Source organism: Rhinolophus ferrumequinum, chromosome 9 (genome assembly GCF_004115265.2).
Source record: "Rhinolophus ferrumequinum isolate MPI-CBG mRhiFer1 chromosome 9, mRhiFer1_v1.p, whole genome shotgun sequence".
Taxonomy (NCBI): domain Eukaryota; kingdom Metazoa; phylum Chordata; class Mammalia; order Chiroptera; family Rhinolophidae; genus Rhinolophus; species Rhinolophus ferrumequinum.
Genome location: NC_046292.1, coordinates 33431316 through 33458087, shown reverse-complemented (window position 1 = coordinate 33458087; position 26772 = coordinate 33431316). Strand labels below are relative to the sequence as shown.

The 26772-nt window shown below is 35.0% G+C and overlaps 1 protein-coding gene across 1 annotated transcript in view; it reads left to right on the top strand.

Moving 5' to 3' along the window:
* STIL (STIL centriolar assembly protein) overlaps positions 1-23517 on the top strand; it is a 53249-nt gene extending 29732 nt beyond the window's left edge. Inside the window, 7 exon segments of the mRNA XM_033114182.1 lie at positions 673-1641; positions 5350-5515; positions 9727-9955; positions 14679-14895; positions 16626-16739; positions 16741-16877; positions 22479-23517. Of these exon segments, the coding sequence (XP_032970073.1) occupies positions 673-1641; positions 5350-5515; positions 9727-9955; positions 14679-14895; positions 16626-16739; positions 16741-16877; positions 22479-23268 (2622 nt within the window). The 3' untranslated portion in view covers positions 23269-23517.
* Positions 23518-26772: the final 3255 nt, after the last annotated feature.

The window sequence follows — 26772 nt, the reverse complement described above, 5'->3', positions numbered from 1 at the left end:
GCAATAATCCCCAAATTTGTTGATTGCAGCCAACCAGTGGGTTATTTTAGAATTGTACCTTAATTGGACTAGTTACTTATTAGAAGAAAAAGGAATGGGAACGATTTTTAAAATTAATGTCAAATTATAACCAAATTCACCACAGTGAATATTTTGTTTACCCTTTCTACTCTCTTCCGACTCTTTTAGTTGGTATCAGTAGAAAGAATAACAGGGAATAATATCACTTAGTGGAAAAATATTCTGAAGTACTTATTGGAAGATTATTATTTAAGGTTCAGAAAGTATTTGCTGCTAAATCTGTTGAAGCATTCTGCCTATGATAATTTTTTTGCAGAGATGGGGTTTAAAAAGTCTATTGTAAAACAGTTTATTATATTGTGTTCTATGATCTAAGCAGTGTTTAATCAGTGTTTCAATAAAAGGAGTTCCATCATTACATGTTCCATTCTTTGAGGGCAAGGACCTTGTTTGTTTTGCTCACAATTGTGTTCCTAATGCCTAGCACATAGAAGATGCCCCGAAAATATTCATCAACTGTCTAGATAAAGAATAAATCCTATTTAATAAGTAGCTAGATATAATTTGGGAAATTCTGGTCTAAGGAAAGTAAAGCATATATCTTTCTGCTAAAAAACACTTTTCCCTCTTTTACTTCTTTCCCATTTATAGATTTCTAAAATCCAACCATCAGTTCCAGAACTTTCACTTGTGTTGGATAGCAATTTCGTAGACTCAAACCAGCTACCTAATCCTTTGGAAATGGTGCATAATGAAAACCCTCCTTTGTTGATTAACCACTCCGAACACTTGGAGCCATTGCAAGCCCAGCTTTATGATGAGAAACACAGCCCAGAAGTTGAAGCTGGAGAGCCTTCCTTGGAAGGGCTACCAAAACAGTTAAACCAGGGCACTACTCCTTTGAGACACTGCACAGTAAGACAGCCACCTACCTATAAGAATGGGAGCCCCCATATCAGGAACAGCGTTAAACCATCTTCTCTTACTGGGCCATCTCCTGATACATCTGAAACGCTTCAAGCAGTTTCTTCTGGAAATGTACACAAAGAAGAGTATCCTATAAGATTTTCCACATTTAATTCCAGGCAATCTTCTCTTGCCCCAGAGTCCCACCCACACAATTTTGTTTTTTCACCCCATAACTCAGAAAAACCGATGAAATTTCAGATACGTACTCCCCCACCACCATCTTACTATTCCACAAATGTTTGCAGCTGTTGTCAGCATCATGGTCATGTTCACTATAGTCCAATAAATTCTTGGCAAGGAATGAATACAGTAGGATCCCTTCCAGACCCCCAGTCTGAAGCTCTTCAAAAACATTCACTATTTCACTCAAGTGGATGTCCAGCTCTGTACCATAATGCATTCTGTTCTTCAAGTAGTCCTATACCCTTGAGACCTCAAGGAAGCATGAGTGGTGGTTCTCCCCACAGTAATGTAGAACTGTCGCCTGTGGCAAGACTACCTTCACATGGGGACTCCTGTAACTTGTGGCCTTGTGCAGTGTGCGTGCACACAACCAAGACTGGGTCAGATAATGGAATGATGGGACTGTCTCCGGATGCATATAGGTTCCTCACAGAGCAAGACCGACAGCTGAGACTACTTCAGGCACAGGTTTGCTGGGAGCTTTGTTAGTTCTTTTAAATTCTTGGTATTAAGATGGTTTCTTAATAACTGGCAACTCTTCAGTAATTACATTTTATGGAGTAGAATCGTAGAATGTTAGAACTAGAAGGAACCTTGGAAACTGAATTCTAGTCCTTACTGTTTTACAAATAAGTAAAATGACGATTAGAGAGAGAAGTCATATATACATGGATTATTAAGGATTGAATGAGTTCCTAGGTAAGGGCTTAAAATAGTGCCTGGCATATAGTTAGTGCTCAGTAAATGTTAGCTGTTACTATCATTTTCATTATCATCTCAGTTAATGACATCCTGTCACTCAGGCCAAAATCCCAGGCATCAAGAACCCAGGCTTTACTTTCTAGATATATCCTGGACTGAACTGCTCTTTACTGTCTTTCCTGCTACCTCCATAATTCAAATTATCATTTTCTCTTATTCATACATGGTGTTTCCAGTACTGTCCCCTCAGGTTTCCTGCAGTTGGAAACACCACAGCCATCTTTTTAAAGCTCTAGCCAGCTCATAGGGTGCCTGCTTAAAACACTTAATGGTATTCCCTTACAATTAGAATAGAATCCAGATTCCTTACCTTGGCCCTCAAAGACCTTTGGATTTGGCATCTGTCTCCACCCTTCCAGCTCATCTCTTGCCACTTTTTCCATGTTCACTACACTTTAGCTGCAGTGCTGTACTTTTTGTTCTTCAAAAACATGAATGTGTTTCCACTTCAGGTTCTTAAGCTTGCAGTTCCCTTTACCTGGAACATTCTTCTAGTTCTTCTAATGATTAGCCTCGCTCCTCATCATTCAGGCCTTAATTAGATATTTTTGTTTTTGTTTTTGTTTGTCTCTAGGGAGGATGCTTACAAGATTCATCACTATTAGCACCTTACATGGTACTTCACATATAATAGCTACTTAATACATATTTCATAACTTGAATGAGTGAAAATGGCCCCCAGAAATGTTATACCAATTCAATACTTCAAATCAGGCATATGAAACTCTTAAATTATCAGTCTTATAATAGTTGTTATTTGATTTGCATAGTATTATCATTAAGATTGACCATTTTATTATTTATTGACCATTTGTATTTTCTTTATATAAAGTCTCTGTATCATTTACCCACTTTACTATAAAGTCATTTTCTAATTTTTAAGAGGTCATTGTATATTAAGGAAATTGGTTCTTTATTATGTATGTATGTGATATTTATTACAGTTTGTCTTAAATGTTTTGTGTAATAACCATTTGTTTTGTACAGACTATTTCAGTTTGGATATAGTTAAGTTTACCAGTCATTTTCTTTCTGGATTTTGTATTATGTTTAGAAAAGCCTTTCTTCCCTTCAGGATAATTTTTAAAAATCTATTCTTCATCTTCCCTTCCAAAATTATATTTGTTGCTTCTATTTTATTTTGATATATGAGATAAGAGATTTTTTTCTTTTTAATCCTCAGCTGACAGGCCCCATATATTTATTGAATAATATATCTTTTTGTTAATGATTTATAAATGCATTACTGTATAATGTATCATGTGTTTGCATCTATTTCTGTACTGTATTCTGCTCCATTGATCTGCCTGTCTATTCCAGCACCAGCACCATTCAGTTTAATCACTATAGCTTTATAATAAGTTTCCTATCAAGTGTTTCCCATGTGTTCCAAACCTCCCTTTTTTTTTTAATGGTAAGATTTCATTTTTTTTTCATTAAAGTTTATTTGGGTGACAATGGTTAGTAAAGTTACATAGTTTTCAAGTGTACAGTTCTGTATGACATCATCTATGTATCACACTGTGTGTTCCCCACGCAGAGTCAGTTCTCCTTCCGTCACCATAGATTTCATCCTGTTTTCCCTCATCTAGCACCCCTCGCCCCTCTCACCTCACTTTTCTTACTGTAAATTTTGAGCAGAGATTGGTATATGTAGATTTGAAGGTTAAATGAGTGTGTGTACAGATACATGTATACACGTGTGTATACACGTATGTATAATATATACATACGTGTATACATGTATGTATGTGTATACATACAGAGGGTGCCCAAAAAATGTGTGCACATTTTAAGAAAGGAAAAAACTATATTAAAATTGTAATGTTCAGTATATACCGATAACAAAAGATGAATACAAGTCATGCGTATACATTATTTTGGCATCCCCAGTATATAAGTACTAAGTGTAGGACTTGGCTATAGTAAGTACTCAGCAAATTGGAGCTATTTTATTTATCTCCTAATCCTCACAACAACCTTAGTTTTACATAATATTGAAGCTCATAGTGATTAAATCGCTTTTCCAAAAGATAGCAGAGTAGGATTTAAAATTATGACACCAAAACCAGTGCCCCAAACCACTAAGTACATGTGCTGTTTTGTATTAATGCAGGTGAAATTTCTGCTGATTTTAACAACAATACTAATTTTCCTGTATTAATAAAGTTAACCTAAAATTAATGAGATGATTTGAACACAATAGTATAATTTATAGGGAAGTAGAATATCACATTGTTTAAAAAAGGGAGGCTCTTCCACTCTTAAGTATATGCCCAAGAGAAATGGAAAAATATGCTCACACAAAAACTTGTATACGAATGTTCATAGCTATTTATAATAGCCCAAAACGAAAACACCAAATGTCCACCAATTAATGAATGGACAAACACAATGTCATAACACACACAATGGGATATTACTCAGCTATCGAAAGGAATAAAGATTGATAGATGCTACAGCATGGATGAAACTTTAAAAATGTTATGCTAAGTGAAAAAAAAGCAAGATATAAGGCCATATATTATATGGTTCCATTTATATAAAATGTCCAGAATAGGCAAATCTGTAAGGATAGAAAGTAGATTAGTGGTTGCCAGGGGCTGGAGAGAAGGGCAATGGAGAGTGACTGCTGATGGGTACAGAGATCTTTGGAGGACTGATGGATGCAAACTTTGTGAATATACTAAAAACCACTGAATTGTGTACTCTAAAGGGATGAATTTTGTTGTATGTGAATTATATCTCAATTTAAAAAGGCGAAGGGGAAGTTTTCCTTGGCTTTGCTACTTGTTAGTTATGTGACCTGGGCACATAACTTAATTGTTAATGCCTCATGTTTCCTTACCTGTAAAATGTATTTAATAGTAGTACATTCTTCATGGGGTTATAAAATTATACCTGAAAGCTTTTAGCATAGTGCTGTGTAAACAGGAAGCACTCAATAACTGTTAGTTATTGTTAATATTTTCAGTTTCAGCATGGCTAAAATGGGTAATTCTGATTAACCTTTATAAGAAGAATCTTGTGTAAAAATGTCCAATATTTGGTACATGGAGTCAGGGTATACCTCCTACCTTACTTTTGATTTTTAAGTGAAGTAGAAATGAAATATTGGTTTAAAGTATTAATATTCAGACTTTTCTATGAGTGTCAATTTATGAATGCTAATGTAAACACTTGTATGTTTTCACTTTTAAATTTACACATAGGCCGAAGTGTTTCTTAATAACGAATGATAATGATTTTCTACATTGATTAAGTTTTATGGTATTATTTAGTTGAAATGTGAGAAAATATAGGTAAAGGTCAGTTATTTATAAATGGGGTACTTTGTAATTCATATTTAAACTCTGCTGCTAATTTTGTTGATTACTTCACTGTCAGTTTAAGGTATGTTTTTAATTGATACAGATTCAACGTTTATTGGAAGCACAGTCTCTTCAGCCCTGTTCCCCTAAGACAACCACTGTTGAAGACACGGGGCAAGCTGCAAAACAAATGGAGTTGGTTTCTGTGGAAGCGCAGTCTTCCTCTGGTTTGCACATGAGAAAAAGTGTAAGCATTGCTGTAAGCACAGGTAATTTAATTTTTTTTAATTTGTAAGGAATTTTTAAAAAATGCTTTTCGTATCTACTTAAAAATTTTTTTTACATTGAAACTGTACAAATAGAACCAAAGCCAAGGTGCTGAGAGTAAACAGTTTTAAGTCTTAGAGTAAGTTTACTCGTTGTGAAATAAAACTATACCTGAAAACACATATGAAACTACATAACATAATGCATTGTTTTTGCTACTTTCCCAGGCTGGACCCAATTCTAAAAAGAGAAATCATCTGTGGTTTGAGGGATCAGGGAAGGTTTCATCTATGCAGTGTTATTGACTCTGGGCCTTGAAGGGTATGTAGGATTTTAGCAGATGAAATTGAGAGGTGGTAGAACAGATTGGGCAGAAAAAATAATATGTATGGGCTCAGAAAACACAGGGTTCTGAGTTGTTCAGAACTCTACATTGCCATGTTATAGAGAGCCTTCATTACATCTTCCACAACGGAATATCTACTTTATTTGGTAAGCAACATTGAAGGCCTTAAAAGATCTACTGATACTATAAATGACATACTTGTTTACATGTTTACTCCCCATCAGACCATGAGATCTTTGTGTTTCCAGGGTCTGGCAAGATGTCTAGTACATAGGATAGTGGTGATAAGAATGTGGAAGAGTCAAGTAGGATGTTGATAAGAGTTGATAACTAATTGGATGTAGCAGTTGAGGAAGAGGGAGGATTCAAAAGTTACTCCAGCTAAATACAATGTGATACCTGGGATTGGATCCTGGAACAGCAAAGAACATTAGTGGAAAAATTGCTGAAATCCAAATAAAGTCTAGTTTTAGTTACTAGTAATGTACCAATATTGGTTTCTTGATTTTGAAAAATGCATGATGGTAAAGTAAGATGTTAACATCAAGGGAAACTGGGTGAGGAGTATGCAGGAACACTCTGTGTTATCATTCATAAACCTAGTATTATTTCACAATTAAGAGTTTATTAAATTTGAAGATAAGTTACTCCAAGATTTTAAGCCTGGGTAACAGAGGGAATGGTTATAGTATTAAACAGAAGGAAGCAAGTTAGAGAAGCAGAGGAGAAAGGATAAGTTCAGTCTAATCTGGTCAGATCTACTTTTGGAAATGAAGATAGTAATGCTCAAGTGTCAGAAGAGTGGAGGTAGTTTGATGACATAAGACTTAACAAAAGTAACAGATGAAGATTTGAGACTGGAGAATAAAAATTTAAGAAAGATAATAAGGAAGGCAGATTTCTGTATTTTTCTGAACTATATGTAGAAAGGAGCAAGGAGCGAGGGTATCAAGAACTTCATGCATATTTATAAATCAAATTCAGATATTACTCAGTGTTAGTTTAAGAGTCTTTGGCTGCAAAGATAAACCACTTTGAATTAATTCAAAGAAGGGGAATTTACTGAAAGGATATGGGAATGTTTCATGAAAGCCAAGGCCAAGAATGGGGCTCAACTGCAGGAAAAAACAAGAACTAGAGACTGAAATACCATTAGGACTATTGGACTACTCAACTCTCTGCAGTCTGCATTGCTTTACATTGTAAAATACAGCTCACCTAGAGTTCCAAAGTTTATGTGTTGCACAGTTCTAGCCATATGCACAAACCAGGTTACTATCCTTCATTCCCAGTTTCATATTGTAGAGAAGCTGAATGGCCAAGTTTGGATTAGGTTTTATTCTTTGGTTCAATTGTAAGGGGGTTGAGAATCACATAATTGGGACGTATCTGCTGGAGTCCTACCTTTGTTATTGTAGGGGTGACAAAAACAGAGAGAGAGAGAGAGAGAAAAGTAAGTTGTAGAGGGGTGGTGGTGAAGGAGCTGTGGGGTATTTTGAGCTAAATAAACATACCAAAAAGTGCAGTTCCTCCTACATCCTCCTATAAAATTCTGTACATAACTGTATTACAGTGGCTTATCTGTGTATGTTACTAGACTAAGCTTTTGGGATCTGGAACACTGCCTTATTCACTAGTGTATCTTCATTACCTACGTAACATTGATGCCTAACCCAATGTGTGCTGAATAAATGATAATTGAGTGAAGTTATTCACATTTGAAATTATTTGAAATAAGTTTTCAAGCATGATATACAGAGGGTGTCAAAAAACGTATACACATTTTAAGAAAGAAAAAACTATTAAAATTGTAATACTCAATATATACCGATAACAAAAGATGAACACAAGTCATGTGTATACATTTTTTTGGCACCTCCGTATAGAATTAAAATATTTTGAAACTTCATAGATTCATGTTCAGAGTTATTATATGCAGAAAAATGAATAATCATTTGAACTAAATGGCTCTTAGAAGCACATTTATTCTGTAATGATACTTAATTCCCCAGTGTGTGTGTGTGTGTTGATATATATTCAGGAAGAGTAGCAGTACTTATGTAACTTTTTCAAAATTGTTCTTTTTAAAAAATTGTTTTTAAATGTTAAGTGAATACAAGTTTAAACCATGCTTTTATTAATTTATTTTCCTAAAATCATCCCAATTGACCCTCAATATAGAAACCATTTGAGTTGGATTTACTTTTTGGTTTTATTTGTTTTTTTTAAATCATTATATAAAGCAGTATTTCCCAAATTGTAGAATGCATACTGCTCTAGTTCAAAAGATGGTTTGGGGGAGCCATACAGATGAATATTTTATATTTTGTAGATATATTTATTCTTAGGAGTATTGGAAAAAATATAGCACATTAAATCTATGATTTCATAAAAATGATGAAGCTAGGTAAAAAGGCGGTAAGCTGAAGAAAAATAGCAAGCAAATAATAATATATGCAAATAGTTCAGCAAATACTTATGCAACTGATCCATAAAGTTTGGGAAACATTTCGTTTTTAAATACTTGCCTGATGTTACAAGGTGTGATTAAACAATATGGTAAATGTTTAAATTAAAAAAAAACATTTATTACAGTAAAAGACACATTGCCATTAATCCCCCTCAAAATATTCCTCGTTACTTTGAACACACTTATCCCATCACTTTCTAAAGCAGTTCTGGAAGTCCTCTTTCATGAGTGTCTTTAGTTGTGCTGTCGTGGCTTCCTCCATGTCCTGAATCATTTTCACTTTGGGGAAGAGCCAGAAGTTATATGGTGCTAGATTCAGTGAATAAGGTGAGTGAGGATACACAGTAATGTTTGTATTTGACAGAAATTGCCGTGTAACAAGCGATGTGTCACACGGAGCGTTGTCATGATAGAGGATGATTTACAGCACACTTTAAACCACACCTTCTCAACGGTAGCTCACACCCAACTAACTGCACCAAACAAGTTGAAACTTGTCACACACTGTTACTAAGGTTCGATGCGCCACTTCCCGTATTGAAGATTCCTGCCTTTCTGTTGGATGGCACTTGGCAACAGCATTTACCGTATCTTTTGATCACAATGGAAATGCTCTGTGTCACATATCGCTTCTGGTATATGGCAATTTCTGTCAGATAAAAATATTACGGTGTATCCTCATCCATCTTACCCACCAGATCTGGCACCATGCAATTCTGTCTCTTCCCCAAAGTCAAAATGACCATGAAAGGTAAAGGTTTTGAATCGATTCAGGCTGTCAAAGCAGTCTTTAGCGCAACTAAAGACACTAAAGAGGATTTTCAGAACTACTTCAGAAAGTGGCAAGAACGATGGGATAAATGTGTTCAAAGCAAGGGGGAGTATTTTGAGGGGGATTAATTAATCACAATGTGTCTTTAACTGTAATACATTTTTTTAATTTAAATGTTCACCATGTTTTTGATCATACCTCATACATATGTCAGATCCATTCCTAATATAGCCTCATAAATATTATATGTAAGGATCAAAAGCAGAGAGCCTAGTGATTTATATTTTATATAAATTTCTGCTGTTTTTCAGAACAGCTTTTTCAACACACACACACACACACACACACACACAAATTGTATTCAGAACTTTAGTATGTAAAACACATCATTTGAGAGCCACAACTCTTGAAGAATCAGAGCCCAGAATATCCCCTTTCTCTTTGTACCCAGTTTTCTATCTTTTCATATTCCACCTACCTCTTTGTGATATTTCTGAGGAAATATAATTTGAAAGCAGTTCTAGGTAATTGTGTTAATATAATATAGCTAGTCTTAATGGTTTGTCAGAATTATTTTTATAGTGGAATATCTGTTTCGGTGTTTGTTAAAACATTTGACCTTCAGGTGCCAGCTTGTTTTGGAATGCAGCAGGTGATGGTCAAGAGCCTGAATCTCAGCTGAAGCAAGATGATACCAAGATTTCCAGTGAGGACATGAATTTTTCTGTTGATATTAATAATGAAGTCACAAGTCCTCCAGGTAGTACATCTTCATTAAAAGCAGTTGATATTCCCAGTTTTGAAGACAGCAACATTGCCGTGGAAGAATTCAATCAGCCACTTTCAGTATCCAAGTAAGGTCTCTTTGATTGAATATTCATCCTACTTCCTTTTTTCTTTTTAAATTCTAATATTGTTTTGGTGTTCTGACTCATATGTGCATACTAACCCATGCAAACATATATATCTACATTTATTTCCGTTATGTATCTGAATATATTTGAAAATCCTGACTTCATACCAATCTTCTGATTCCAGTCCTTCACCCCTTTTTCTTATTTAAAACTTATTTTCCCAACATTGATAAGCCTGGCTTTCATTATGTACAATATACTCATTTGTTCAGTCATAGTGTACACATAAAGTAGTTTTCAGAATTGCCAGGAATTCTGAAACACATTTACTAGAATATGTTTGTTTGTAGTTCTTTTTATCTTTAGCCTTACAATATCCAACAAAAATACTTTTCAAAGTTATTTAGGTTAGTTTTTTTCTTCTTTGTTCCCTTATGTGCTTATGTTATTTGTATGCAATGCCATTAGGTGTTACTGTTTGTATTCCATCTTGAGGTCCCTCCATGTTCTGGTTGACTTTGTTTTTTTAGTGTGTGAAACATCACTATGGTTCTAACAGACCACAAACTATATGAAAAGATATATTCTGAAAGAATTGGTCTGTTCTCATCCTTGCTACCCTGTTCCCAAATTCTCCTTTTTTCACCTCTTTTTCCACCCAATCTCTTTAGTTACTGGTTTATCTTTCCTATATTTCTTTTGTACAAATGAGCACTTATGTCTGTATTTTCTTATGTTACTTCTTTCTTACATGAAATGTAGAAAAGTAGTATACCACAGGTACTCTCCTGAACCTTTCTCTTTTCACTTAGTAGTGTAAGTAGTGAAAATCAGTCCAAATCAGTTCCTGGAGATTTTTCTCATTTTTAATAGCTGTATATTATTTCATTGTGTATTTCGTTATACCATAGTTTAACGAAATGCTCTTATTTATGAGCCTTTAGACTGTTTCTAATGTTTTTCAATTACAAATAATGCTACAGTTAATTAGTTTATTTGTGCATGTATATTTTTGAATTGTTTTAGAAGTGGGGTTCCTGCATCCAAAGTTAAGTTCATATGTAATTTTGTTAGGTATTATCAAATTGCCCTGCAAAAGGGTTGTACCAATTTGCGTTCTCACCAGCAATGTATGACATTATGTTTCCCAACAGCCATGCCTGCAAAATATGTTGCGATATTTTTAAAAAGATTTTTTGGCAGTCTGATAAGTGATAAATGATACCTTGGTACTGTTTTAATTTTAATTTTTAAAATTATGAATGAGTTTGTCATGTTGAGAGTCAGTTTGGTATATTTGTGAATTATCTGTTTGTCTTTCCTATGCCATTTATATTCGAGTTTTATGTCCTCGACTCCCCAATTTTTAAGTGTTCTTTATATATTAGAAATGTTGGCTGTTTGGTATATGTTGTGAATATTTTCTTCTAGTTTGTCAATTGTCTTTTGACCTTGTTTGATGTTTTTTGCCATATAATGATTTTTTTACTTTAGTAGTCACATTTATTGACTTTTTCTTTAAAATTATATCTTGACTAGTGTTTTACAAAGATTCATTTCAGCTAATATTTATTGAGATTATCATGTACCAAATGAGTGCTTGGCACTTCATATCAATTTAAAATTAAACAAATGGAAAAAATTGAAAATAAGGTGAGTTTTAAAGAAGAGGTATGGTTAGAAAAATTATACCATATCTATAAAATAAAATATTATGTAACGATTAAAACTTGCTTTTAAGAATATTTAATTAAATGGGAAGATACTCGTGATATAATATTCGGTTTTAAAAAGCAGCTTCCCAAACTATGTGGTACAGTTTTCAGAGAAAATACATATCTATATAAAAAGCAGAGATGGAACTCCTCAAAAATGTTAACATTAGTTATCTCTAGATATTAAATTACTTGTGACTTTTATTTTCTTTATTCTTGGTATAACTTTGAGCAGTTACCTAACACCTGTGGCTCAATTTCCTCACCTGTCAAATAGGGATAATATGTGCTTTCTCTCTCATAGGTCTTTCTGGTAAGGATTATATAAGATGATGCACTTGAAACAGTGCCTGCCCCATACATAATAAGCTTTCTGCTAGCTAAATTTATTATAATTTTTCTCTGTTTTCTACAATAGCTACAGATTACTGTTCTTACAAAAAATGTTTTTAAATATTGCTTTCCATAGTTATTTTTTAAATATATATTTACCATATTTCCCTGAAAATAAGACCGGGTCTTATATTCATTTTTGCTCCAACAGGTGCATTAGGGCTTATTTTCAGGGGATGTCTTATTTTTTCATGTACTACATTCTGCATTTATTCATGTACAAAAATCTACATTTATTCACATACAGTCATGTCATCTTTTTCTGGAATATCGTCATAACTCTCCAAACCCTGAATTCTGGCTTGAATTCTTGCAACTTCATTTCCTGTAGAACCATTGGCCCCAATTTCTCATGTCCAGCAATAGAGCTCTCCTTAAATGAGCACTTCTTGTCCATGTAGCCTGCTTGTAGTGCAATGGCAACACAGCTGTCAGTGATTTTATCCCATGAATTCTTCACCCAAGTCACGACCTCTTGCAGGCTAGACTTCACAAAGTTTCCAAGCTGATTTCTCTCCATTCTATTTTCAGTGTAGCCATCGATTTCTATGTGCAAATGGTCCTTGAATGGCTTGTTTATTGCAATACAAGAGTCTGGAGATACACAGTCATTCCTGCGGGAATCATTATTTGATCTACTCTTCTCTCTGCAAGGAAGTTCTTCATGTCTTTAGCGCGATGAGTGCTGGCTGAATCCCAGACTAGCAGGCCTCTTTGGCCACCTCGCAAAACAAGTGGCAGCATTAAATCAACCCACTTCCTTATAACTGCTTGTGTGCACCAGGCTTTTTCCGTTTCAAGAACATAAATGCCTGAAACAAGTTCAACCTTATCTTTCTAGCCCTTAGTGATGATTAGAGGTGGGGCTTTCTTTCCATCCAGACGAATTGCCAACATACAGGTAACACTTGCACTTTTCATAACCAGTGGAGGGAATGTAGATTGACGAGGCACCCCTCTGATCAATTGTCCTTTGAGATCCTTGGCCCGTAAACACTGCAGTTTCATCCACAGCAATCATGTTGGAGAGTTGGTATTTAGAAAAGTCGATGCCATCAACAAAGGACTTGAATGCAAGTGCGCATTTAATAACTTCAGTATCTTCCAGCTTGAACAGTGTTGTTGATCTTAGAGACAATTCATATCGTTGAAGGAAGCCATCCAGCCAGTGTTGTGATGCTTTGAATTCTTCTGGGGATATTTCTAACTGTGGTGCCATTGCAAGGGCAAATGCTTGAATATCAGCCCTGCGCACAGCCAAAGCCTTTGCTCTCCTGTCAGCAATGCATTCACAGATGATGTCTTCCAGCTCAGGAAATAATGGTTGCTGACCTGATCCACACTTGCGCTTCTTAGCATTTCCCTCGTCCACCTGTTGACTGAAGTTATCATACTCTGCTTGCCATTTTCGGACCATTCAGAGATCCATCTTCTTCTCTTTGCAGAAAACCTCAAGATTCTTCCCCCTGGAGTCCTCCACGATTCCTTTCTTGTACTCGATGGAATAGCTCTTTGTTTTTGTCTGGGAGTCAAAATATTATTCCCTTTAAATTTACCATTAAATCAAGTGTTAATTGAAGACTTATGAGACAGGAGTGGCAACAAAAATGATGACAGTTAAGAATTATGGTCCACACAAAAGCAATGAAAAATTGCAGGCACCAAAATTCAGAAAACATTTCTTTATTTCACACGAGTGTATTAAGTACATCCGTTACAACACATGATGTATTGAATTATGAAGATTCATATTAGACAACCACATCCGTTCGTTATCAAGTGCGCACGTTATTCGTGTGTTGTGTCTGTACTCTGATTGGTCATTTGGCAATAAGTCTTGAGTTCATCTGTTTACATAGGTGTTTACCTCTCGTCCACAGGTGCCCACTTGGGTATTATCATTTATTTTAAGTATTAATGTCAATAATATTTACTTATATTTAATTATATATTAATATTATTTTATAATTCAATATGTCTGTCGTGTGTTGCAACACACATACTAAATGCGTCGTCTGGCTGACAATCTTAATGGGGCTTATTTTTGGCATAGGGCTTATATTACAAGCATCTTGAAAAATCACTCTAGGACTTATTTTCCGGTTAGGTCTTATTTTTGGGGAAGTGTACAGTATATTCTAATTTTGAAAATAACAAATATTCATTGTATAAAATTTGCAAAATACATAAAAGCATAAAGAAGAAAAATTTTACCAAGTATATAATGTGATTAGAAATGGCAACTTAATGAACTGTCATTTGACAAAGTTTTTAACTACATGTGTATTTTAAAACTTGAAGTGAACAAATAATATATTTAAAATTTTTAGATACTCTATAAATTTCTTTTGCACCAAGTTCAAGAGAAATCGACAGGTTGCTTTCCAACTTTCAGAGAAAGTTTTCTGAATATATTATAAATAACATAACTCAAAAAGGTATCATAATCCAATTTATATGCAGCCTATCAAGATGAGATGCTCATCACTTAAGAGCTAAAAATACAAACCAGAATCTACTTGAGTCTTTACCTTTCTTCCAAAGTTACTGCACTTCAAATATAGTTACCTTGGTACCTTGATAACTAACATTTACATTATATATATCCTTTCAAGCAGCTTTTCTCCACTTGTGAGTGAAGAACCTGATGTGCCTTTGCTCTTTCCGAATTCCCCGCTGGCAGAGAACGTAAGCATGTGCTTACAGAGTAGACCAACAGAGGGTGCTAGTAACAACTCTGTAACATCAGGGGAACCAAAAATTGAGCAAGTAATGCAACACTTGCCTCATCAACAACCATCAGATAACCAGAAAATATACCAGGATTTATTGGTAAGAAAAGTAAAGCATTTCATCTTTTGTGGAATGGTTATTTAGTCTCGGGTATCCTAGGTAGCCTTTCCTATCTTTAAACTGACTGGGACCTTGATACAAAAAGCTTTCCTGTAAATTAATGACATATCATTTATTTCTCTTAGCTTTTCTTAAATTATGATAACCTAAATTCAGTAATTTACTGTAAGCATGCCAGTTATCAGGTACTTAGATAGCCAGGAAGCAAAGCACCATATTTTAAAAATTTAAGTGTTGATATTATGCCAAATTCAAACTAAAGTTAGTACCATAAAAAACAACCAAGAGGTTGCAGGAAGTTTGAACATTGGAAAGACGTATGATATTTATGATAATAGCTACTGATTTCAATTTAGGTAAGCAGATTTTTCTTGAATACTTCGCTTTGTCTAAGAAAGTGAACTAAGTGAAGTGGATACTATAAAGATGAATATGACAGTCTCTGCACTTGAGACCTAGGGGAACTAGCGCATGGATACCAATAGCAAACAATTACAGGACAGGCTGAGAAGTGCTGTAAGCAAAGGTAGCACAGACTAAAATGGGATGATTCTGTTTGGAGGAAATAGTTGTCTTAGAAAAGGTAGAATGTGAACTGGGACTGGAAGTTTGGACACCCTGGCTGTCACTTCCTTCCAAATTGTAGACTTTGGAACATTTGATTTCTTCGTTTAAAACTGAAGGCTAATTAAGCATCGGGCCCTATGTATTCATCAATGAACGCGTATTTTTTATTTGCCTGCTAGGTCCTAGACTGGTGCAAGCAACTGTGTGCTGGGGGAATGAAATATGCTTTAATGTCAGGAAGGCAGAGATAGTATCACAGGTCATTCTCATTCAGAGTGAAAAAAGAAAGTCAAATTCTGAAAGTAACAAAGAGCTGTGTAATGTATAACTGAAATATTATCATTTTCAAATGAAAACATGATTTAAAACTTGTTTATAAAGAATTTACTATAAATCCTTGAAAACACTTGAAGTATTACTCAAATGATTTTAAATCTGTTGGTTTTAAAATGAACAAGTTCTAAACAAACATTCTAAGTTTCTCTGGGGTCTGGTGAAATCATTAGGATGGGCTGTTTATAAAAACTCCATAATACTTGCAAATGTACTCGATAATTTGTAGAACTTGGCAAGATACTATTTTGCTTTTCCCTTATGCTATTATTTACATTTTTGTTTCCTAATATTGTTGGGTTTTTTTTCCCCTAATATTGTTAATAGTGATTTTTCCTTTTTTTTTTTTTTCAGTTACAGTTGACATTCAATATTATATTAGTTTTAGGTATACAGCGTAGTGTTTAGACATTTATATAATTTATGCAGTGATCCTCTGGCTTAGTCTAGTACCCACCTGCCACTATACATAGTTGTTGCAACATTATTGACTATATACTCTATGCTGTACTTATCCCTGTAACTATTTTGTAACTACCAAAATGTGTCTCTTAATCCCTTCACCTTTTTTTACCCAGCTCCCCACCTACTCTCCCCTCTGGCAACCATCAGTTTGTTCTTTGTATCTATGAATCTGTTTCTATTTTGTTTGTTTATTTTGTTCTTTAGATTCTAAATATAAGTGAGATCATGGGGTATTTGTCTTTCTTATCAGTCTGACTTATTTCACTTAGCATAATAATACCCTCTAGGTTCATCCATGTTGTCACATAGTGATTTTAAAAGTATGTCCTTTTTATTTTCATCAGGGTCAAGTGAACCACCTATTAAATAACTCCACTAAAGAAACTGAGCAACCATCTACCAAAGCAGTAATTATCAGCCATGAATGCACCAGAACCCAAAATGTTTACCATACGAAGAAAAAAAAAACATGATTCAGGACCAGTGGACAAAGACTATGTTCTTAATGCAACCCGTAAGCAACTAAGAAGCTTTGGAGTAAAAATTGATTCCCCCACTAAAGGGAAGAAAAATGCACATAAAGTGGATCATGCCAGGTAACTTTAAAATTTGTTTTAAAAGATGAATACATTTTAGATATATTGCAGCAGTCTCATGAGAAAAAGTATAAATTTGCCACTCAGTTCAATTGATTTATCATTTATTCAGGGCCTGCTATGTATGATGAATAAGAAATCATCTCTACCCTTTAGATTCTTCATTTTGTTAGGAGACCGGGTTATATACATAAGTAATTAGAGAGATATTGTGCAATGTCTCCTGGGTGAAAATGCCAGTGTAAAGCTCTAGGAGTCAGGAAAGAGAAATGAGCTTTTATTCATTCCTGGTGTCTGGAAAGTCTTCCTGGAGGTAACAGTGTCTGCGCCAGCTCCTGGATGTACAGTTTGCAGTTGTGCCATCTAAAAGGCAAAAACATTCCTTTTTTGTAGGAATGTGTTTTGAAGAATAATAGTTACATGAACCTTACTCATTACTCACCAGTTCCAACAGGCCGTGTTCTGTTCAGATTCCTCTTCAGAGATGACTGTAGCACATACTTGTTTTTAAAGAGGATAAAATCTGGAAAATATATTATTAAGGTTAGCCTGTTTTCTGTTAATTATTTTTGTTGCTGTTTTCTAGTTACAAAAGTAATACAGTTTCATGATTTTAAAAAAGTATCAAATAATATACTAGAATATCAGATAAAATTCAAAACTCCCTATACCCCAAACTCCTCAGTCTGATTCCTCCAAGGTTACTTCTCATTTCTTTCGTATTCTTCTAGAAATGTTTGAGTATATATGAATATGTGTATAAGTGTTATGATTTGGGTTTTTTTGCTTTATAGCTTACTTTTCTTTATTGGTATATGCAGTTCTTTGCCATGCATTTAAACAGCTGCATAATACTCTATTGTATCCATGTACTATAATATAGTGAACGCCAGTCCTCTGTTAATGACCTTTTAGGCTGAAGCTCTTATTTCTTACCTCAGACAGTACTAAGTGAACATCAGTCTATAGGTACTTGCACAAGTATCTTTGCATGATAAATTCCTACAGGTGGACAAGATCAAAGGATATGGGCATGTAAGGTTTTGGTAAATGTTGTCATTCCCCACCAAAACAGTTGTAACAGTTTGTATTCCTCCCAACAGTGTCTGAGAGTAAGTAGTGTGTTTGAAGGTTAAATTTCAGTACTGTGAGATAGAGGCTATATAACATCTGTTGAAATGCACAGATCACCCTGCTATCTATGTTGAACCCTTACATTTTAATGTGGCTGCCTTTGGGGAATAGTTTTTAGGTAATGTATTTCTTCATAGTGGCTACCCTATTTTAATGTTTCTAGTGTGAAACACTGAAATTAACGCATTTTAATGTATAATGAACTTGCTTCATTTTTTTTAAATGCCTAGAATGAAATAGAAAGTAAAGATTTCTTGGTGTATCAGTGTGGGATAGTCAAATTGTTTTAATCAAGATTGTTTTTCTCTTAATTTAAGTAACAATTTATGTTATAAATTTATACTATGAAAATAATACGTGCTCAGGATTGGAATTTTTAAAAATGAAGAAAATGTCACCTGAACTGTTAAGACCCAAAGAAAATCAGCTTTTTAGGAAACAGGTGTAGTTTTACTATCTGTACAATTTTGTTTTTCTTTATGTAACATTATAAAATAGCCATTTTCATTTAATATTATGGGCTCTACCCATTTTTAAAATTCGGTTATCTCTGTGAGTTGCAAAATTCATAGATACACATTCATAGATAGGATTTTAGTTTCATATAAGATAATTTTCTGAAGGAAGTGGAAACAGGTGAAAAAAATCGTTTTCAGTTTAAAGCAATATGTTGAATCAAGCATTTCCATGAAGGGGTAAGCTGGCAAACTTTTTACAATAGCGTATCTATATCTTGATATGAAAAAAAATATTTTTAAGGTTTTATTATATGGTAGAAATTGTTATATAAAATATTGTAGAACTCTGGAAATATTTGTTTTGTTTCCATTGTCAAAGAAATACAGGCCTATTTTGGAAAATTTGGAAAAATAGACCCAAAAACAACCCCATATTTGCAACAAACTCAATTATTAATATTTTGCTTTTGTATTTCCTGTTTGTTTTTTCTAAAATAATTTTAGCAGCAGCCATTTATTGAGTGCTCATAATCTGTCAGGAATGATGCTTAAGTTTTATGCAGCGTTATTTCATTTAATCCTTAAAATAATCTGTGTGATAGATACTATTGTTGTTATTGTTTTATAGATGAAGAAATTAAGTACCAGTTTGCCCAAAGCCCCACACCTGTGAATTTAAATCTATCTCCTCTAACTCCAAAGTTCATAACTTTGTTTGCTGGGGGGAGGGGTGTTGACTGTTTACTGCTTACTGCTTAGTATACTGCTTAGTAGACTGTTTAGTATACTGCTTACTGCTTGTTTAATTTTTCAGTGGGGTCTGATGGTGGTGTATATGTCCTGCTTTGTGTTTTGATCATGCTGTACATACCAAAAAAAATTTTTTTGTTTTGGCTTTGGCTTTACATTGGGAAATAAGCATGTTTTCCAAGTTGTTGTAACCCCTTCTAAGCATCATCTTTAATGGTGATAGATGAGGTGTAATCAAACAATACAGTGAATGTTAAAAAATTACAGTAAAAGACACAATGCCATTAATCCCCCTCAAAATACTCCCCATCACCTCAAACTCACTTATCCCATCGTTCTTGCCACTTTCTGAAGCAGTTCTGGAAGTCCTCTTTTGTGAGTGTTTTTAGTTATGCTGTCGTGGCTGCCTCGATGTCCTGAATTGATTCAAAATGTTCACCTTTCGTGTTCATTTTGACTTTGGGGAAGAGCCAGAAGTCACACAGTGCTAGATCCGGTGAGTCAGGTGGATGAGGACATACCATAATGCTTTTATTTGATAGAAATTGCCATATCAGAAGCAATGTGTGACACAGAGCATTGTCATGATGGAGGATGATTTATGGCACACTTTCAAACACACCTTAAAACACACCTTCTCTCAAAGGTAGCTCACACCCAACTGACTGCACCAAACAAGTTGAAACTTGTCTCACAGTTACTAAGGTTCATTGTGCCGCTTCCTGTATTGAAGATCCCTGCCTTTCCGTTGGATGGCACTCAGCAGCAGCATCCACCGTATTTTGTGATCACAATGGAAGATTCTGTGTCACACATCGCTTCTGGAATAGTGCAATTTCTGTCAAATAAAAATATTACGTTGTGTCCTCATCCACCTGACTCACCCGATCTAGCACTGTACAACTTCTGGCTCTTCTCCAAAGTCAAAATGACCACGAAAGGTGAATGTTTTGAATCGATTCAGGATATTGAGGCAGCCATGACAGTATAACTAAAGACACTCATAAAAGAGGACTTCCAGAACTGCTTCAGAAAGTGGCAAGAATGATGAGATAAGTGTGTTCAAAGCAAGGGGGAGTGTTTTGAGGGTGATTAATGGCAGTGTGTCTTTTAATGTAATAATTTTTTTTTTTAATTTAAACAGTCACCATATTTTTTTTCCATACCTCATATAATCCATACGTGGGACATAGCATTTGTTTACCTAATATTTCCTTTGTCAGAAATGAAAAGAACTTTTCAAGTCAGTTCTAATTTATTACTTTAAATGTTGCTATGATGAACATCCTTTTGCAAAGATTGCATCTTTTATCATTAAGATTATTTCCTTAGAATAGAGTCTTGAAAGTGGAAAGGCTAATTCAAAATGGTAGGAAAATTTTAAAGCTGTTGCTCCATTGCTTTCTGAAAAAGTAAGGTTTTACATTCCTGCCAACAATATGTATTACTATTTCACCAAGACTTTCACTCATTTTACTTCAGTAAATATGTATTGAGCTTCTACTATGAGCCAGCTGTGAGAGATATCATGGTATGCAAAATAACCTGGTAAAGACATCTTTACCTTCATGGAGCTTACAGTTTAATGAGCAAGATGCACAAATACAGTCAATTATAATGTAGTCTGATACGTGCTATGAAAGCACATAAGAGAGGTACCTAACATTAGCAATATCTTCATACTATTTTATTGCCCAATATTAAAATGGCCTTTTTAAAAGATCTGTGCTAATTTAGATCCAAAAAAGTATTTTAAATTTATATTTCATTGATTATTAATGGGTTCTGCATATTACAGTGATTAAAAATGAAACTGCATTGAAACTATTTCTGCAAAATATAGAAGAATTCAATTTTTATTTGTCAGTTATCTTAGGCTAAGAGGATACTCCAAACATATGACTGTCTAAAGCCTACATAATCGATTCACATTGTCTTAGGTTTCACATAAACTTAGGTTTTTAGTATAATCTCCCACCACTCTCTCCCAAGTTCCAGCTTATCTACCATTGGCATTTGCAAGGTTCCTTGCTCTTACTTTTATCTGGGATGCTCTTTTTCACCTTTCTGCTTGCTGGAAATTTTATTATCCTTCAAAGCTGAACTCAGATGTCACCTCCTTTGTCAAGGACCCCTCACCAGAACATTGATATGTTGTACTCTCAGAATACCTTGTTTCTAATAGATTATAGCATGTTCCTGTGATAGCCTTTCCCACAACATTGTGTATTTTATGTATCTCTGAATGCTCATTGCCCAGAAATTAGTTAAAAATCTCTATTCTTCAGTTTTCTGAACTGTAAAATAAAGATAATAATAGTACCTACTTCTTTTATTCATTCAGTAAATATTTATCGAGTGCCTACTATGTGCCAGGCATTGTTCCAGGCACCAAGGATACTGCAGTGGGGGAAAGAAACAGACAAAAATTCTGCCCTAGTGGGCTTTCATGAGGGAGCTAGACAATAAATAAGGAATGTAAGTTAAATATATAGATAGCCATCGGTGGTAAGAAGAAAACAGAAAAGTGGGGGAAGGGAAATGTGAAGTATTGAAGTAGAGAATAAAGTTGAAATATTTGATAGGGATGACCTCCCTGAGAAAGGTTTCTGTGAGGATTAAACGAGATATGTTTAGCAGAGTGCCTGGCAAAGATATGGCAACCATAAAAATTAGCAGCTGTTATTGCGTGTATGATATAAAGAGAAAGGCAATTCAATTAATTGACATTAATAATGCCAGCCAAAGTGAGTTGATATCTAATGAAAGAAAATCAGTGTATTCACACAGTACTCCATATCCAGAGACTGGCTGATGTTTTTCATTCATTACAAATAAAATCTCAACTATGAGCAATTTAATATTCTGAGCTACTCACCAAAGCCTGTAATGGTATATTATCAAATGTGTCTTCTGTTTGATTTTATTTTTGTTTTACTTTACCAATATTGAATGACTTTTACATTTTGGGGCCTTGTATTTTGTCTTAAAACCATGACGGATGTATTAAATTTAGGAAAATTAATTTGTGTTTCACTTTCAGTCTATGAATTCATGCATTACCATCTAGGTTATCGTATTTATCCCTTGAATGTATCTGGATTATCAAGATTTTAATGTCTGAGCACTCAGATAAAACACCATGAGGCTCAAAGTTGAAAACCTTTTGTTACTTTCATAGAATGGAACACATTTAGAATAACACTATTTAGTATTTAAAAATAAGATAAATGATGGCCTACTCCATTGTGTCTTTCAGTGTGTTGGCATGCATCAGCCCTGAAGCAGTGATCTCTGGATTAAACTACATGTCATTTGCTAATGTTGGCATGAGTGGCTTAAGCCCCAATGGTGTGGATTTGAGCATGGAGGCAAATGCTATAGCTCTGAAATATTTAAATGAAAATCAGCTGTCACAACTGTCTCTCTCACGATCAAACCAAAATAACTGTGACTCATCTTTTAGTTTTCTACATATAAATACAGACAGAAGCACAGTGGGGCTTAGTTTAATTTCACCAAACAACATGTCACTTGCAACCAAAAAATATATGAAGAGATATGGACTCATACAAAGCAGTGACAATAGTGAAGATGAAGAGGAGCCTTTGAACAACTCAGATAGCAAGAGTGAACATTTACTGAATCAAAACCTCACATCCATACCCGAACAACCTGATTGTCAGAAGGAATCGTCCAGGAATGCCTGTGAAATAATTAATGGTTACAACTGTGAATCCGTGGCCACCCACACAGAGACACCCGTATTGAGAAATATTACAAATGAAGTTGTTCGGTCTAAAACAACACAGCGGTTGAATGAAAACCCAACATTCTTATTAACAAACGTAAAACCAAGTCCTCCAATGAACCTCCGAACTGGAAAGGCAGAGTTCACCCAACATCCTGAGAAAGAAAATAAAAGGGACACTCCAATATTTTCTGAAAGTTTGAAATCTTCTGAAACTTTAAAGCAAATGAATAGTATGAATTCCGTAGGCACCTTCTTAGATGTAAAGCGTCTCAGACAGTTGCCAAAATTATTTTAAACCTTTAACTCCCTGCGCTCTTGATAGGAGGAAAGGGTGTCTTCTAAAGGTACTTGGAGAAGCCAGAGCCTTGCAGTAGTTTTGGGATTCCTAATCATTCTAGGGATCGCCCTGTTTCCGGGTGGTAGCTGATTGCAAAGAGCTGAACAAGGGACCTGACTGTCTGTGCAATGGCTGGCTAGTAGTAGGAGGGCTGAGTTAAGTTCTCTTTGTTCCAATAGAGCTGTTCAACGTCACTGAAACCTTTTTAAAAAAAACAAACCCTGAGATCAGTTATTTCAACAAATTTAGGTAAACAGACTCTATCCAGCACAGAATCTGAACTGCTCTTTTATACTGTACATTTTGAAAAGTAAGTCTGTTTTTCTAGCATGTTGCATCTCTGCATCTACCCAGGATCACCTGAAAGAACATAAAGTTATCATGACCCTGACTAAATTGACTAAATCAACCCTTATTGAAATGAAGGGGAAAGTTAATTTTTTTAAATAATTTAAGATCTTTTATACAAGGAGTGTGTATGTCCTCTTAAGATGCATATTTGTTAAATTCTGTGGAGAAAAACGTTTGCATTCTAGTGGGTTGATGTTAGTGTAACATTTTCAACATACAGCATTATCACAGGATAAGAACATTGGATTGAGTGTGTTTTATAAACTTTGTGAGTTTTTCAAATGTTTTAATTTTTTAATAGAACTAAAATGTCTATTAAATGTAATAAAAATGTCTAGATTGACTGTTTTCCTTTGTTCTCTGCTATAGCATGTCATTTTCCACTTAAAAAACTTTTTGGACTCCCAGAAAGTTACAAAAGTAGTACAGAGTTTAGGTATACCCTTCACCCAGCGACCCCAATAATAATTAATATCTTATATTGCCACAGTAAATGATCAAAACCAAGAAACTGACATTGGGTACAATATTAGTAACTAAACCACAGACCTTTCAGGTTTCACAAGTTTCTACACTCATTTATTTTTTGGTGTATAGCTCTATGAAGTTTTATCACTTATTATAGATTTGCATAACCACCACCAGTCAGCATACAGAACTGTTCCATCACAAAGAAACTCTCTAGTGCTACCCTCCCTCCAACCCTAGCTCCTAACAACCAATGGTCTGTTCTCTATCACTGGGGTTTTTCTCATTTTGAGAATGTTAAAATTGTTAATTTTACCATGAGAATGTTAATATAAATGGAAGGTATGTCAAGGTGTTGGGTTTATCAATAGTTGCTCCCCTTTTTCCTCCACCTTCTTAGATATTAAGTTTTAAATTATTTCGGAATATAAATGAAAAAATCATTCACATGAGAGATAAAGCTCTTCTGCTGAATTTAAATTAAGATGTCGTTGGTTTATATCAAAGTTTGATATATAAACTGGAAAGAAATGGACTTTGGATCTCTAAGTGCTTTCCAACCTAGCTGGGGCTTTCTGAGGTGATAATCTGATAAAATGGTTTATAGTTAGCAAGCCCGAGTATAGTAACGTGGTGGTTCTCTGCTGTTCCCCATCGGAGCCAGGGATCCCTTTGTGCATTTTTCCCTGCAGCATTGCTCTTTCAGGTTAAAATTAAGACGAGTAAATGGCAATGATGATTATGTTTCCCTTTGTTTCCTTAGGCATTGTTTGAGTGGTTAGTTATTTCAGTAAATAGCATAGAAGTCCCCTTACACATTTCACTGGAGTAAATTTTGACGGAATTGTCAAAGCCTCTTCAAGTATGCTCTGTTTAACTTTAGCCTCAGTGTTTCACCCAGAAGTGAGTGTAGATACAATTTGTGTTACACATTACTGAAAAAACAATATTACTGAATTAACTGACAGCCTCAATAACTACCATTATCACTAGGAACCCTGTAATTTTCACACCAACAAGAACCTCTCTATCTGAACAACAAAAACGGTACCTGAGGCTTTTTAGGCAAAATCTAATTCCATCATTTTCTGTTACCACATCTAATTTAAGGCCTCTGATAAGATGGTTAAGCAGTTTTTCGAGACTAATTTAGACTGCAGATAAATTGAACAAATCTCTTTTCTACTAAATATATGTCCAGAAACAGAGACCATCACTGAAACCTACTCTAGAAAATTCTCAAAGAAGAGGTGGTTTTACTGTGGGAAGTTATTTGGCAAATTAGTTGCTATGATAGCTTTTAGGCATCTTGGAAAAATCATTAGTACTGGGAAAATTGGATTAAAAAGACTTTGGAGATATCGCCTCTCAATGACATTTATCTGCATTTTCATTCAGTCCCCCGAATACTGTTTACGAGGACTGACAATTAAGTTCATGAACTCATCCTAGAAAATGCGCTACATACCTCATTGCTGAATCATCACTACGGTCACCTTCAAAGTACTCCCCTTGGGAAGCTATGTACCGACACCAGTGCCTAGTCTACCTTCAAAGCAATTTTGGAACTCTCTGGAATGGCCATCAGAGCTGTCCTCGTATTACACTTGATGTCCTGAATGTAATCAAAATGTCTTTCTTTCAATATCTGCTTTATCTTTGGGTAAAGAAAGGAGTCATTGGGGGCCAGATCAGGTGAGTAGGGAGGGTGTTCCAATACAGTTATTTGCTTACTGGCTGAAAACTCCCTCACAGACAGTGCCGTGTGAGCTGGTGCATTGTCGTGATGCAAAAGCCATGAATCGGTGGTGAAAAGTTCAGGATGTTTTTGCCTAACTTTTTCATGCAGCCTTTTCAGCACTTCCAAATAGTAAACTTGGTTAACTGTCCAGTTGGTACAAATTCATAATGAATAATCCCTGTGATATCAAAAAAAGGTTAGCAATATCGTTTTGACTCTTGATTTGGACTGACGGGACTTTTTTGGTCGTGGAGAATTGGCTGACTTCCATCGTGCACTTTGACGCTTTGATTCAGGGTCGTATTGGTACACCCATGTTTCATACCAGTGATAACAGGGGCCCAAAACATCATCATCTTGCCTCTCCAAAAGGTCTTGGCAAACTTCGACTCTCCTTTGCTTTTGTTTATCAGTGAGCTCCTTCAGGACCATTTTTGCACACACCTTTCTCATGCCAAGATTTTCAGTTAAGATTTTCCTAACTGTTTTTCTATTAGTGTTTATTTGGTCTGCTATGCTTCTCACAGCCAACGATTTTGATGCACAATTCGATGAATTTTTGCAATGTTTTCGTTAGTTCTGCTCATTACTGGCTGCCCTGATCTCTCTTCATCAGTGATGCATTCTCTCCCCTCAGAAAAATATTTAATCCATTTGTACACTGCCGATTTCTTCATGGCATTATCCCTATAAACTTGGACTAACGTCCCTGATTTCATTTCCACTCTTGCCAAGTTTAACAAGAAATTTAATGTTTGTTCATTGCTCTAATTCAAGCTCAGACATTCTTGCCACAGCACACAAAAACATACAACAATAATAAACGCCACTCAGCAAGACACTGCACACGTCAACACGAACACAGCTGTGAGACACTGATATACCAAGGTTATGAAACCTTA